This window comes from Myxocyprinus asiaticus, chromosome 34 (genome assembly GCF_019703515.2).
Source record: "Myxocyprinus asiaticus isolate MX2 ecotype Aquarium Trade chromosome 34, UBuf_Myxa_2, whole genome shotgun sequence".
NCBI lineage: Eukaryota > Metazoa > Chordata > Actinopteri > Cypriniformes > Catostomidae > Myxocyprinus > Myxocyprinus asiaticus.
In genome coordinates, this window is record NC_059377.1 from 10,808,269 (window position 1) to 10,824,201 (window position 15,933).

A 15,933-nucleotide genomic window follows, 5' to 3' on the forward strand; every position below is an offset into this window, starting at 1 on the left:
CCTATACAAAATGCCAGTGTTGCGTGAACTGGCGGTATGTGACGGGCAGACTGCTGTGTGCCTCCTAGCTAGCGCACCAGGCCATCACGTAACCTCCCGCAACGCTGCTATGAGCGAGGAACAAGTCGACTGCCCAGCCGAGGCCTCTTTTCCCTTTTTTCTCCCAAAAAAGAGTGGAATTTTGTTTACAGACTGGGATCCGTGAGTGCCCACGTCGGGGGGAGGTGTCACTCGCAATGGGAAGGCACCGCGGAGACCACACCACGCCCAGAGAAAAGGGGGGTACTTCAAGTGGAAATACATCACATGGTCTTACCGAATCTTGTCGGAAGTATGTCATGTAGAGAGTCACATGGTAGGTCCTACCCAAGGGGGGAGGAGTTTCTACAAGCATGGCGACTGGAGCAGAGGGCCCTCTGCTCAAGGAAGACATAGTTTACCAAGAGGGAAACGATTTTACGGAAGATATAACACATGGGGTTACGTATGGGGAACCACCGCATGCAGAGCACCTACCTCAGTACAGGGCCTTACGCACTTACTGAGCCGACAGCGAGTTTCTCCGCAAACTCGACTGCCACAGGGCTAAGGAGGAAGTCATCCAGGGATCACAGTCTGTGAACACTACTGGGAGTCAAGAGCGCACATCTTCCCCTCAAGGGAGGGGAAAGGCGCTATGCACAAGTGGTACACCCGGCCAGCTGTCCCGGAACTTACCTACTTGTGCTTGCCACTACACGGGATGAAACCGACTCAACCCGGAGATTGTAGAACCTTGCAAAGGTGTTGGGTGTTGCCCAGCCCGCTGCTCTGCAGGTGTCTGCCAAAGAGGCGCCACTGGCCAGGGCCCAGGAGGCCGCTACACTCCTGGTAGAGTGGGCTCGTAACCCCGCAGGGGGTGGCACGTCCAGAGCTTGATATGTCATAGCGATGGCGTCAATGACCCAGTGGGTGATCCTCTGTTTGGAGACAACGCTTCCTTTCCGCTGTCCACCAAAGCAGACAAAGAGCTGCTTGGAGCTTCTAAAGCTCTGCGTGCGATCCAAATAGATGCGTAAAGCTCGCACCGGACACAGCAATGCCAAGGCTGGGTCTGCCTCCTCTTGGGGCAGCGCTTGCAGGTTCAACACCTGATCCCTAAAAGGGGTCGTGGGAACCTTGGGCACATAGCCCGGTCTCAGGATCACGTGAGAGTAACCTGGACCGAACTCCAGGCACGATTCGCTGACAGAGAATGCTTGCAGGTCCCCTACCCTCTTGATGGAAGTGAGTGCAGGAGGGCAGTCTTGAAAGAGAGTTCAGCTGACTCCAAGGGCTCAAAGGGAGCTCTCCATAGACCCTGAAGGACTACAGAGAGGTCCCACGGGGGAACGAGGTGCGGTCTAGAGGGGTTCAACCTCCTAGCACCTCTCAGGAACCTGATGATCAAGTCGTGTTTCCCCAAATACTTACCATCTACTGCATCGTAATGAGCCGAAATAGCGGCTACATACACCTTCAAGGTGGAGGGGGACACCCGCCCCTCCAACCTCTCCTGCAGGAAGGAAAGCACCAATCTGACTGCGCATCTCTGGGGGTCTTCCCGTCGGGAAGAACACCATTTAGCACCTCGTGGAGGGAGCCCTAGTCTGAGTGATCGTGTCTACCACCGCAGGCGGTAGGCCACTTAAGTCCTCCGTGTCCCATCCAAGGGCCAGACATGGAGATTCCAGAGGTCTGGTCGTGGGTGCCAGATGGTGCCCCGTCCCTGAGAAAGAAGGTCCTTCCTCAGGGGAATTCGCCAGGGGGGGCTGTCACGAGGAGCATGAGATCCGAGAACCATGTCTGGGTGGGCCAGTAGGGTGCTACTAGGATGACTTGCTCCCCGTCCTCCCTGACCTTGCACAGGGTCTGTGCAAGTAGGCTCACTGGGGGAAACGCATACTTGCGTAGTCCAGGGGGCCAGCTGTGTGCCAACGCATTCCTCAGTCAGGGCGTACCAAAGCGGGCAGTGGGAGGATTCCCGGGAAGCAAACAGGTCTACCTGTGCTTGACCGAATCGACTCCAAATCAGCTAGACCACCTGAGGGTGGAGTCTCCACTCTCACTAGAGGGTAACCTGACATGACAGCGTGGCCGCTGCAGTGTTGAGGTCGCCCGGCTAGTAGCGACTTGAGGCGCTGCTGACTCCAGAGGAGGAGATGGCGGACGAGTTGTGACATGCAATGGGAGCGTAGACCGCCTTGGCGGTTGATATAAACTACCATCGCTGTGTTGTCCGTCCGAACCAACATGTGCTTGCCCTGGATCAATGGCCGAAACCTCCGCAAGGCGAGCAGTACTGCAAACAACTCTAGGTGGTTGATGTGCCAACACAGCCGTGGGCCAGTCCAAGAGCATACGGCGCCCCAGCCCATCTTGGAGGTGTCTGTTGTAACCACGACGTGCCTGGAGACCTGCTCTAGGGGAACCCCTGCCTGTAGAAATGCCAGGTCGGTCCAAGGGCTGAAGAGGTGGCGACAGACCGGCATGATGGTCACGCAATGTGTCCTGAGGCACCATGCCCATCTTGGGACTCGAGTCCGAAGCCAGTGCTGAAGCGGTCTCATATGCAACAACCCAAGTGGTGTGGCCGCCGCTGAGGATGCCATATGCCCCAGAAGCCTCTGAAAGTGTTTCAGTGGAACCGCTGTTCTCTGTCTGAACGCCTTCAGACAGTTCAGCACCGACTGCGCGCTCTCGTTCGTGAGGCACACTGTCATCGAGACTGAGTCCAACTCCAGACCGAGAAAAGAGATGCTCTGAACCGGGGAGAGCTTGCTCTTTTCCCAGTTGACCCAAAGCCCCAGTCGGCTGAGGTGCCAGAGCACGAGGTTCCTGTGTCCGCATAGCAACTCTCGAGAGTGAGCTAAGATCAGCCAGTCGTCGAGATAGTTGAGAATGCGGATGCCCACTTCCCTTAGCAGGGCAAGGGCTGCCTTCGTGACCTTCATGAAGACGCGAGGGGTCAAGGACAGGCTGAAGGGGAGGACCTTGTACTGGTACGCCTGGCCCTCAAAGGCAAACCACAGGAAGGGTCTGTGTCGAGATGTGGAAGTACGCGTCCTTCAGGTCTACTGCCGTGAACCAATCTAGATGTCGGACACTTGCTAGAATGTGTTTTTGCATCAGCATCTTGAACAGGAGTCTGTGCAAGGCCCGGTTCAGTACTCGCAGGTCCAGAATTGGTCGCAACACACCGCCTTTCTTTGGTGATGAAGTAAGGGCTGTATAACCCTTTCTTTATCTCGGTTGGAGGGACAGGCTCTATCGCACCCTTGCTCAGGAGGGTTGCAATATCCGCACGCAAGGTAGCGGTGTTCTCACCCTTCACCGAGGTGAAGCGGACGCCGCTGAACCTGGACGGGCGCCTGGCAAACTGAATCACGTAGCCGAGTCGGACGGTCTGGGTCAGCCATTGTGACGGGTTGGAAAGTGCGAGCCACGCATCCAAACTCCGGGTGAGGGGGACCAATGGGATAATCGTGTCAGACGTACCGGCGGGTGGGGCCTCGCTGCGGGGCGGAGCTCGAGATGCCACGTTGAGGGGACTCGAGCCCTGTGGCTGTGCTGAGTCCAGGGACATCGAAGCACTTACCTTGGTCCTGCCGCCCACCATAAGTTTGGTCAAGGAGGAATCTCGTTCCCGTAGTCCACTGGAACCAATCCCATGTGGGTGCGTTTGTGCCACAGCTGGGCGCATGGGGCGGGGGGTCCGCTGCTGCAGAGCCATACCTGCCAAAATGTGACGGTGGACGTGACAACAGCCGTGCGCACCAGATATGTGACCCAGGAGACAAGGGAACCATTCTTTCGTCAGGTTTTTGGGTGCCGCAGCCTCCTGGGCATGCGGTGACAAAAGATTCTCCTCCCGGGCCTCCATCGGGTGATGGAGTGGTCTGTCGACCAGCCCCAGAGAAGTGGATCTCCTCGCCCCTGGGTTGCCCATCTCGGGGGTGCTTCGAAGCCTTCCTCAGGTTCTTAGCGGCCGGCCGCGAGACGGGTGGCATCTGCTTCCTGCAGAGGGCTCCACGCCAGAGCCGGTCCACAGGTGCGGGCTTGTTGCTGCAGGAGGATGCCCTTGGCAACGAGCAGACCGTGTGCGGGGTCTTAAGCCACGCCAGGGCAGAATATGTTGTAAAATCTCCGTCTGCTTCTTCACCGCCGAGAACTGCTGGGCAAAGTCCTCGATGGCATCACCAAACAGGCCAACCTGGGAAATGGGGGCATCAAGGAACCGTGCCTTGTACGCTTCTCCCATCTCGACCAAGTCCAAGGGTGGACATCGCCTGCCTGAGAGACCGTGCCGTTCCCTTCGTCACCCGGAGAGCAAGGTTGGTTGCCGAGCGCAGTTCCTGCATCAATCCCGGGTCAGAACTACCCTCGTGCAGTTCTTTTAGCGCCTTGGCTTGGTGTACTTGCAGGAGAGCCATGGCATGCAGGGCGGAGGTGGTTTGTCCAGCAGCATCGTAGTCTCTAGCCGGCAGGGACGACGTAAACCTACAGGCCCTGGACGGGCGTCTCGGGCACCCACGCCACGTGGTGGGGCTCTGCGGACACAAGTGTACCGCGAGCGCCTTGTCCACCTGGGGGATCACCGAATACCCCCTGGCCGCTCCGCCATCAAGGGTAGCGAGAGCAGGGGAGCTGAAAGACTGGGACTGGGCAGTAAAAGGTGCCTCCCATGATCTTGTCAGCTCCTCATGCACTTCTGGGAAGAAAGAAACAGGGGCGGGGTGGGGCGTGGCTGGTGCCCCGTGCCCAGGAACCGATCGTCGAGCCGCGAGGGTTCAGGGGAGAGTGGAGGGTTCCACTCTAGCCAGACGCTCGTGGCCACCCGGGAAAGCACATCCGTTATTTCCACGTCGGTATGAGGCTGGGCGACCATTCCCAAAGGTGGATGCCGAGCCGAAGCCGCTGCTTCAGACTGGATGAGCCCGCTCTCCAATGCTGTGCTTGATAACTCATTGTCTTCTGGAGCTCCGAACGAGAAGTCGAACTCACGCTGAGACGAGCCGCCAGTCTCGTGCGAGAGCCCGATCGGGGCAAGCGAGTGTGCTGGGGAATGGGAGGTTTGTGGGGGGATACCCGGCAGAGGTGGTCCCATTGATGTCCCCAAATCGCCCCCAGTGCTAACCGACACGCCCTCAAACTCGTAGGTAGAAGGACCAGTGCGGGGAGCCGCTTTCTTACGAAAGCAAGCCGTGACTGCAACGTTGCCATGGTCATGTTCTCGCAATGAGGACATGACTCATCCATGAACAATGTCTCCGCATAGGCAGTGCCCAGACATGTAAGACAGTGATCGTGGCCGTCGGAAGCGGAGAGATAATGACCGCAACCAGGAATAACACACAAACGAAAAGACATCTTTAAAAAGACGCGTCTTTAAAAAGACGTGTGTGCCGCTCTTTCAGAAAGAAAATATACTCTTTTAGAATATATTCTTTTAAATGTCCTGAGCATCCAGGGGCATTCTCTGCAAACCACAGATGTAGAGGGGAAGAAGCCGCTGAAATGCGGCGTAAGATCCAGCAGAGAGAGGTGAATGAATGAATTCAGCTCAATGAATATAACCGCTCGGCTCCGAAGAGAAAATCTGAATGAGTGGTTGCATACCAGCTCCTTTTATACCCGTATGTCCGGGGGAGTGGCATGCAAATTCCACTCGCCAATTCTCATTGGCCTTTTTTCAAAAAAGCAGAGGTGTTTGGGGCTCCCAAGAGTGACCCCTAGTGTCACTACATCGACACAACGTCGAGTGAGTGACAGATAGGGAACAAGAAGTTACCAAACATAACAACAAAATGAACAATAAAAACTGTATAAATCAACTTGCAAACTGGAAACAACAGCTTCGAAAAGTGAAGTAAAATGTACTTATTTTATTTACCTGTGAAATGTACTCAAATTAGCAAATTATTATGACAATATTTTCTACATTAGGACTGATACATGATAGTAAAGATAACAAACAATCATAAATAATATTTACTTAAAAGCTAGAGCAATAATTTTTACATTTGAATTGAGCACAATTGTAAAATTTACTTAATGTTTTTAAGTTCATGCGTAAACTAACTTATTCAATGTAGAAAATACTTAAATTTTTCTGCTATATTTACTTCACTACAAAATCAGTTTTTTTCAGCGTATTGTAAAACTGTGTTGGGTCTGAACGCCCCATAATACAGAGATTATGACATAAACAGTAGGTAGGTCTGACAGTCGCTACCAAAATCAAGTTGTTTTGAGTAGGCTAGTGGGACACCACCTTATGTGGGATTTTGGACCAATTATAATTCACAGTGGGCAGGACTAACCAGTGCAACAAACAGAAATAGAAAGCGAACAACCAACATATTGTCTTGTCACAGTTGGTTAAGGAAAGCAAAATAAAAAGGAAGTGAAGTAGAAATACTACACAGCATGCAGAAATGACAAACTAAGCCATGAAATTGTTCATGTTGTGACAGCGAAAGTGAACAGAAGCAAAGGAAACAACAAGAATATACAGTAGTATTTGACACTTTTGGAAGCTTAAAGTATGTAATATTGTCCAAATACTTTTTAGGGCAACTGTGTATGACACAGAACACTAAGGTAGATAGAGTAACCAGACAGAAAATGTCAAACCTTGCTGGTTGAGTTGAAGAGTGCTCCTGCTCCACTGTGACAGCCCCACAATAGCCACCATTTTGGCTCCCAGACTGGAGCGACGCTTTTTGTTTCCTGCCAGGCCTGTGGCATCAGCCCCCGTGCTGCTGGGGCTCTTCTCCAAGCTGTACATGGCCCCACTGATGCTGGAACTGCGCAACACATTCCTGGTCGCCACTTCGCTCATCCCCCCTGGGCTGGGTACATCCACTGAGCTGCTGAGCATCATGATTCTACACAAGCCTCTGGGCACAGGGCTGGACTGAGGCTGAGAGGAAGCTAGTGGGAGAAAAGTCAGAGGTTGGCACATGATGAATAATTCAAAAATGAAACAATGTTTTCTTTAGAAGTGGGCTGCACTGTTGTAGCCCAGCGGTGGGCTGATAACTAAAAAGACTTAAAAAGTTCAAGCCCTGCAAGATCTTTGACATGTAACCATGCAGGGGGACTGTCTCTGTAACATCACATGGCGGCATTTATGGCTGTGCAATATATTACATATTTACAGCGTATTAAATATTATTTTGTTGCAGATTTAGAATTAACTAACATTGTAAATATCATGATGATATTAATCAGCTTTTCTTTTTTTTTTTTTTTTTTTGGCTGTGTTAAAAGTGAGAAAACATGTTTTGTAGAAATTTAATCTTTGTGTCCATACTGATTTGACAAAATTTTGAAAAACATTTAAAACATTTTCTACAAAAATGGATTTAATGACTTTAAAAATGTCATGTGGTGTAACCATCGAGTAAAAGGTATTAATTTCCTTGCCCCTTGAATACATGAGAATGTACAAATCTTAATTATTAATTAATTTTAAGTGTGTGTATATAATTTTAAACATAAGTGTGTGTGTATATATATATATATATATATCAATAATTTTCAGTGTTGCTCCATATGACCTTAACAAAATGTAACTTTTCATAAAAATGACAAAATATTGATATTTAACGATACGAAAAAATATGTATAATTTTTTTTAACTTCACATGGTCTTGAGGGTCTTAAGGGGTCCTCTCTGTTTTATGTTTTTTGTCACATGACAATAGTCAAGTCAAGTGGTTTTTATCATCATTTCCTTCTGTGTACAGGAGAAGAAATGAAACAAAGTGTCTCCTGAGACCACAGTGCATAACATTTAACATGTAACATGTCTTACAAGACATCACAGGTAGACACATAAATTAGTGCAACACTGAATACAACAGTGAATACAAAACAATACAAAACAACACTGTGCATGATAAATAAGTACACATACTGAATACAACAATAAACAATAAATAATGAATGCAGAATAATTCCGATGTGTGCAGGCACCCATACTGAGTTGTGTGAGGCAGTAACTATTCTAGGTAGTTACTATAGTGCAAGTTATGTCTAGTCTGCAAGTACTGCAGTGAGGTAGGCTTAATATGTGCAAAATAGGCAGCAGCTACCCTTAGTGCAAAAGGACAGACAGACAAGGATATATTAATATGTACAAATGAATTTTAACCAACAAAGAGGAATATATGTACGTAGCGGGGTAGATAAGCAAAAAATTATAAATACATTTAAAAAAGAATAAATAAATTAAGAGACCACTGCAAAATTATCAGTTTCTCTGGATTTACTATTTACAGGTATGTGTTTGAGTAAAATGAACATTTTTGTTTTATTCAATAAACTACTGACAACATTTCTCCCAAATTCCAAATAAAAATATTGTCATTTACAGAAAATGACAACTGGTCAAAATAACAAAAAAGATGCAGTGTTTTCAGACCTCAAATAATGCAAAGAAAACAAAATTCTAAACAACACAATACTAATGTTTTAAGTTAGGAAGAGTTCAGAAATCAATATTTGGTGGAATAACCCTGATTTCCAATCACAGCTTTCATGCTTCTTGGCATGCTCTCTACCAGTCTTTCACATTGTTGTTGGGTGACTTTATGCCATTCCTGGCACAAAAATTCAAGCAGCTCGGCTTTGTTTGATGGCTTGTGATCATCCATCATCCTCTTGATCACATTCCAGTGGATTTCAATGGGGTTCAGGTCTGGAGATTGTGCTGGCCATGACAGAGTCTTGATCCAGTGAACCTCCATCCACACCTTGATTTGACCTGGCTGTGTGGCATGGAGCATTGTCCTGCTGGAAAAACCAATCCTCATTGTTGGGGAACATTTTCAGAGCAGCAGGAAGCAAGTTTTCTTCCAGGATAACCTTGTACGTGGCTTGATTTATGCGTCCTTCACAAAGACGATTCTGCCCAATTCCATCCTTGTTGAAGCATCCCCAGATCATTACCAATCCTCCACCTGGTCATCTAATGGTTAGCTGGAGATCTGGAGAGGCCTTCGAGCCACAGTGTCTCGCATCCACTGTGAAATTTGGTGGAGGATCGGTGATGATCTGTTTCTCAGTCATGTGGTCCACGCACGGATGCTACTGAGCCTTATAAAATCGAATAAAATCCAATAAAATCCACAATTTTTTTTTTCTTTTTAAATATTAATCATATTTTTAAACTAAATTGTTTCATTGCTTATTTTTAAGAAATAATAATAAAAGATTATTCTGCACTACTCATGCCAACATATCTTTTTTCAAGAATTTTAGCTTTTATTACCTTTTTTCTCTAGATGGTTACACCACATGACATTTTTTACTTTAAGCCTCAGAAAAATATCAAAATGACTTTAAACTCAGTATTTGAAAATATGTTCATCATAGAAGAGGTGTAAGCAATAGTTTTTTGTGAATTGCATTTTTATATATATTTTTAGTGCTGTCAGTTGATTACATTTTTAATCGCGATTAATCACATAATTTTTTGTAGTTAATCGCAATTAATCACAGATTTAGAAAGTGCTGAAATTTTACACTTTATATTTTTTTCCTGTCCAAATGCATTTGTTTCCATCTTTGGAAAGAAAACAAAACAATATGTATCAATATAATGCTTTATTAACATTTTCCAAACAAAGCCTTCCACAGTATAAAGACAGAAATGCACTAAAATAGCTCTAATTCAAGTTACATTAAACATTAAAAACGACTTGATTTCTATCAAAAGTCCCACCTGGGCTGGTTTTATAAATCAAATAGCATTAAGAGCTCCATTCCCCACCACTTTATCACTGACACTGAATCACTGCTGTGTGTGTTTGTAGTGTGTCCATCAGTGTAATAACTCCAAGCAAACACATTACAAAGTTTCCGCCCTTGCAACAAGTGTTTATGCTGATTTATGCTGTATTAATTGTAAATGCATGAATCACGATTAAGAATTTTTTTGTTAATTCTGACAGCTCTAATATTTTTTGAATAATGTAATAGATCTGGATATAAAAAATATTTGTAAAAAAATTAACGTCACATCATTGACCCAAAAATATATGTACCAGTAGGTAAATATTTCTGTATACTATGTGTTACATTGGTGCCTATAATTAAAAATGATTAAAAATAATTCTTCCTAGTGTTCATTTAAAGAAAACTTTTTGCAAACAGTGTTGCATTTATTTTTTTACTTTATTTTTCTTTATTAAAGCATATTTTCAATCTACTTTGCAAAAACAGCCGTTTGGTTGAAATGAAACACACACACACACACACACACACACACACACGCACACACATGCACACACACACATACACACACAAACAGATGAATATTGAGATATTCAATTGTGTCAAAAGGCTGAAAAATATTGAGAATAGTGATTTGTCGCTCATACTTCCTCAGCTGGCTAAGCTTAGCTTTTAACAGCATGAAATGCTCAGGCTCACAGGTGCAATTATTTACAAGATGGACTGGGATGACATCTTAAAGAGTGTAAGTGAGCTGACAAATAAAATCAGGCTTCTCCAGGAGAAAAGGCCACTGTGTGCTCTCCTCAGATGTAAGTTCAGTTGCTTGCTGAATTAAAACAGTGAATGAAAAAAGTGTAAGCCAGCTGTTATCTTTATTTCTCTTTGTGAGCATCATCTGCATATTTGTTTCTACTCTCACGCTCCCTCTCCCACTCCTCTTCATTCTTCACGCTCTTTGATGTGCGTTTTCTCATATCAACTCAAGTGTTTCTCTGTCTGCGGCAGTCATCCCTCTTGAAAATGAATCTGCCTGCCTCCCTGAGTGATAATAATCATAATTTAGAGCTGGATTTGCACTAACACTGCTTTGAAATGAAAATGAAATGAACAGAAAGCATGGTAAGTCTTTATCATAGTATTCAATTTTGTTTAGGTCGTGTATGTGAGGTCTGATTAGGTGGGAGAGACGAATGGAAAACAATGGGCCGAAATGTTCCAGTATAGGTGATCAAAGAGACCCCATGGCCCCCACTGTTGTGCCTTGAGCCCTTAACTGTGGCACTGATGAGTACAGACAGATTAAAAGGGCACCATTTATCAAACGTCTTGCAGAATACACTGTATTATAAACATCTGAGCTGATCCAGTTAGAAGGACATCACCCATGACGACCTGCAGCTTACAGACAAAGTGGGCCACTTTGAGGTCAATCAGAGGTGGATGAAGTGGCTCCCGTTTATTTACAGTGTCCTAACAGGGCTTAACAGAGTGGGACCTGTGTGTTGTTGTACACCCTGAATCACAGTTTAACTATTTGGCATTATCCCTTGCTGAAAAGACCACCTTTGCATGGTCACTAGCATATGTTGTGTTTTGAAAGCTGATGCTGTAAATCTAATCATTTACTCACCCTCATGCCATCTCAGATGTGTATGACTTTCTTTCTTCTGAGGATCAAAAACAAAGATTTTTAGAAGAATATTTCAGCTCTGTAGGTTCATACAATGCAAGTGAATGGTGACCAGAACTTTGAAGCTCCAAAAAGGCAACATAAAAGTAATTCAGTGGTTTAATCCATGCCTTCAAAAGTGATATGTTAGATGTGGGTGAGAAACAGATCAATATTTAAGTCCTTTTTTACTATAAATCTCCACTTTCACATTCTTCTTTTGTTTTAAGCAATCTTCCTTTTTTAGTGCATATCGCCACCTACTGGGAAGGGAGGAGAATTTATAGTAAAAAAAGGGCTTCAATATTGATCTGTTTCTTACCCACACCCATCATATTGCTTCTGAAGATATGGATTTAATCACTGGAGTTTTATGGATTACTTTTAAGCTGCCTTCATGTGCTTTTTGGACCTTCAAAGTTCTGGCCACCATTCAATTACATTGTATGGACCTACAAAGCTGAGATATTCATATAAAAATCTTCGTTTGTATTCAACAGAAGAAAGTAAATACATCTGGGATGGCATGAGGGTGAGTAAATGATGAGAGAATTTTCATTTTTGGGTGAACTATCCCTTTAACTTACTTAACCTACCATTCAGTACCATTTCCAGCTCAAAAGACATGTCTGTTCCAAAACTTAGGCAACTTCCACAATAACAGGTGCATTCCAATCTGCAGGGTACCTATGCAGTGTTCACTGCTCCCTACTCACTGGGCACGGGATATCTGCTGGAATTGACAAAATTAGTTCATTTGGACTACCCTGCAACTTCATCAAACACAGAACACTTGAGTCACGCTGATCACGGGGTTCAAGTAAGATGACACAATATACTCATGTAAATAAATATAAATGTACAATAAATAACCTTATGTCCATATATATACTGTACATTTTTATAATACATCCACGTATATACTTAGAAAAATGTAGCTAAATATTTTAATTAATATCGTTTTCCAGACTTGTAACCCATAAGTTAAATGACTGTTGCTGTTTAATATAAAAAAATAAATGTAATGTGGTTATTTTATAATAAGTGTGTCTTCTTAACTGTTATATGACCAATTGTCATGATAATGGATGTAACGGCAGCATCTCGCGCACTTTGTACTCATGCACAACCGCATAGAAAGCACACCTGAGGTAAATTAGGCTTTATTAAAATGCCAGCATCTCAAACTCCTTTTGTTTGTTTGATTTAAGTGTTTATTTTAGACACACTACATGAGTACTCAACTGGTTCGCAATGACTGGTGGGTAAATATCCCTCTCAACATCCTGTGAGGTGATGTATCGATGTACACTTATTCCCTGAGCCATTTTGAGTGCCCTTCCAACTGAACATTTATGCTCCCTTAGGATTGGAATCTCTCTTAAGATGGCTGAATACCGTTGAAGTCCACTTTGGAGGACCCTAACAGTCGATTGGAATGCACCTAATATGTTTTTGGTTGAAAACTCTTGTTTCCTAATGTCATCATTTTCTAAAGTATTTCAATAAAGAAATACTAGAGAGCTCCAAGTCTCCAAGACATTCCAGACTGGATGAGTGCCGTAAACTAAACAAAATCTATTTGTTTTCAACCAAAAGTGTATTAGTGTAGACGTGACCTTATAGTGAGTTGCCTTGTTGTCTGTCCTGCTCAAACCTCATAAGTGACTTATTTTGAAAGCTCTAAAGGCAGAAAATATGTGTCATACAAATAGCACTCCTTGTGTGAAATGTACAGAAGACTCAGCTTGTAGTTGATTCCAACAGAGTTTGATGTTAGCGTGTTGCTAAGATAATAACACAACACTCTAATTAGCATAAAATACTGCACGTAGCACACAATTTTAATCAATAATTCCAAGATTTTTCTCAACTTGTCCACCATCTTGGAATTTTTGCTCATTTCTGGGACTCTCTTCTCTGTGACAGATAAATGAGTCACTGCTAACAGTAGCTAATACTTCAGTATATTCATTATATGCTATTATTTCAAGAACAATTTTCTCATGTTGTTTAATCTTACATATAAAACATATTAATCTTTAATATGTTTGATGCATATTTATAAAAAAAAATTGCAATATTTGAATTCTTGAATTCTTGGATAAATTTTGGTCTGTTGCAGTTTGATAAAAAAAAAAAAATTCATTTTGCGTATTCTTGTCAACTAAAATATTATTTTTGTTGACTAAAATTATATGCCATTTAAGTAAGTAAAACTGACTATAATTAATGAAAATCACATGATGAAATATTGACTAAAGTTAAAGTACATTTACATCAAAAGACAAAAATGTGTGAAAATTAACACTGGATGCTACCTTAAAATTTTGTCCAAAAGAAGGTATCTTTTTGCTGTCTACCTTTTGGAACAGCCTTTGCATAATTCTGTACTGGTTTAACCATCATAACCTCCTTGGTCCAGCTTCAACTAGATCTGGAAAGACCATGCTAGTTAAACAACTTTACCTGCTAAGTTTTGCTGGTTTACAATATGCCTGTCTGGTCCACCAGCTAGACCCGAAAAAAATAAAATAAAATAAATTATAGAGCATTTATTAGCGCAAAATAACCAATTATTTAAATTATAAGCTTGTCCTTTCGGAATGGAGTTTTCACAACAATAGAAGATTTGCAGAAGATTTTGAAGTAGTTCAATGGTAAAGCAAAACCAAAAAATGACCCTCCGTAGGCATGCTCAATCATTCTCTGTACTGCAGAGAAGCCCAACTCTCAGAGAAGTTAACGGGTCATCATAAGTCACTGGAGAAAATGGGCCGGCCCATCCATCACTGCCCCGTTAACCCACTTCTCCATACAGGGATGTCTTAATTTGGGCCTGTGCTCAACACATTATCTCTTTGTGGTTCTTTTTATGGATTGGAGAGATAAGATGAATTATATGACCTCTTTGGAGTGACGTTGAAAAAATCTCAGCCATCTGGGGTCCTCTTCATTTAAAACCCAAACACTTTTCTGTACTCACTGCTGGAGATGCAAACATCATAGGAAATTGCATGGTCACTGAATCAAGTAATGACCAATTGCATTGGATTCTACTGTCAGGGTGAGCGTGAGACTCACGAGTACCAAGTTGTTAATCAAATTACAGTTAATAGAGTTGAAATCATAATTGTTATTGGCCTCATAAATTTCTGGGCAACGGATACATGTAATTATAGTTATTAATCAGTCAACTGGTTGAGGAAAGAATTACAGTAAACTGATTGCATTGAAAACAAAACAAAAATTAAGATTTGACAGTCTTTGGCACTATGGCCAGAAACACTTAGTCATTAAAACAAACCAATGCACACTAGGGCTGAGTGGAATGACGGTATATATGATATGGTAGAAATTTGTCAACGGGTAGATATATCCACAAGGTCACAAGTGAGCAACAAAGTAACAAGTATTGTAGAAATACAAAAAATACAGAGCGTGATGTGTCCTAAACAAGTCGAATTGGTTATTAAGGGGTGTTTGTTAGGCACGAAGCAAAGTTTAGTTGATTATGGTTACCAAGCAATGTTGCAACTTGCCGGTTTAATACAGAATCTAAATGTGTGATCACAGGTGTGAATATTGGTTATTTTGCAATGCCATTAGACCATTTCTTTAAAATCATGTCTATATATAGTATAACAAGGTATTTATATTTTGAGATGTTACGATATGTATTGTGAATTAGAACATGATTTTGTGAAATGTATATAAATGCCTTTCTAAAATGAATATACTTGTAAATGGGATATAATTATGTGTTATAGTATATTATGACTTTATATTTGGGATTTTGCTTTCATGTTTATTACATTTGTATGACATATTGTCCCTGTGTTCCAAACGGAATACATCAGACAACGAAGGGCACTTCGAAGGGAGAACAATCATGGTAGCCATGCTGTGAGATAGCTTCAAACTTAATTTTCAATAAAAATGAACTAAAAGTTGAGTTCCAAATAAACGTTATTTTTGAGCACCACAACTTTCAGCCCTCCAAAGCTCTCACAGTGGACGGTAAAGTCTTTATAGGGAATAGGGATAATCACTCCTGAATGGAATGCACCTTAAATGCTGTTTTAATGTTATCAGGTGACTTAATGCTGCATTCCATTCAACTCAGAAAGTTGGATTTTCCAACTTCCTACTAGGAAAAGTGCAATGGAATGCCACTTGAAGTTGGAATTCCAACTTGGAAACTCCTTAGGAAATTTTCAACATGTGTGTAATGTTACACAAACATGTCTGCACCCAGGGAGATACAAAGTAAGTGATAAACATTCACTTTTATTAAATAATATCGATAAATGATTCAAAATTCCTACATTACATGATATTAAAGCTTGTTTAACAAACAATTGCAGATAGGTGTTCAAAACATGGTAAATTATACTCTCTTTTGATGACCATAAACCTATAGCACTAATTCTAACATTGCAGCAGTGTTTATCAATTGCTAGGAGACGTCTCTGGTGACAGTCGAACTCCTGCTAAGC

The 15,933-nt window shown here is 43.1% G+C and overlaps 1 protein-coding gene across 2 annotated transcripts in view; it reads right to left on the reverse strand.

Annotated features, from left to right (window-relative positions):
• Positions 1 to 15,933, reverse strand: part of LOC127425592 (regulating synaptic membrane exocytosis protein 3-like) — a 115,985-nt gene that overhangs the window by 69,159 nt on the left and 30,893 nt on the right. For both annotated transcript variants that reach the window (XM_051671726.1, XM_051671727.1), the window contains exon 2: positions 6,655 to 6,954. In XM_051671726.1, the coding sequence (XP_051527686.1) occupies positions 6,655 to 6,954 (300 nt within the window). The remainder of the gene's footprint in view (positions 1 to 6,654; positions 6,955 to 15,933) is intronic.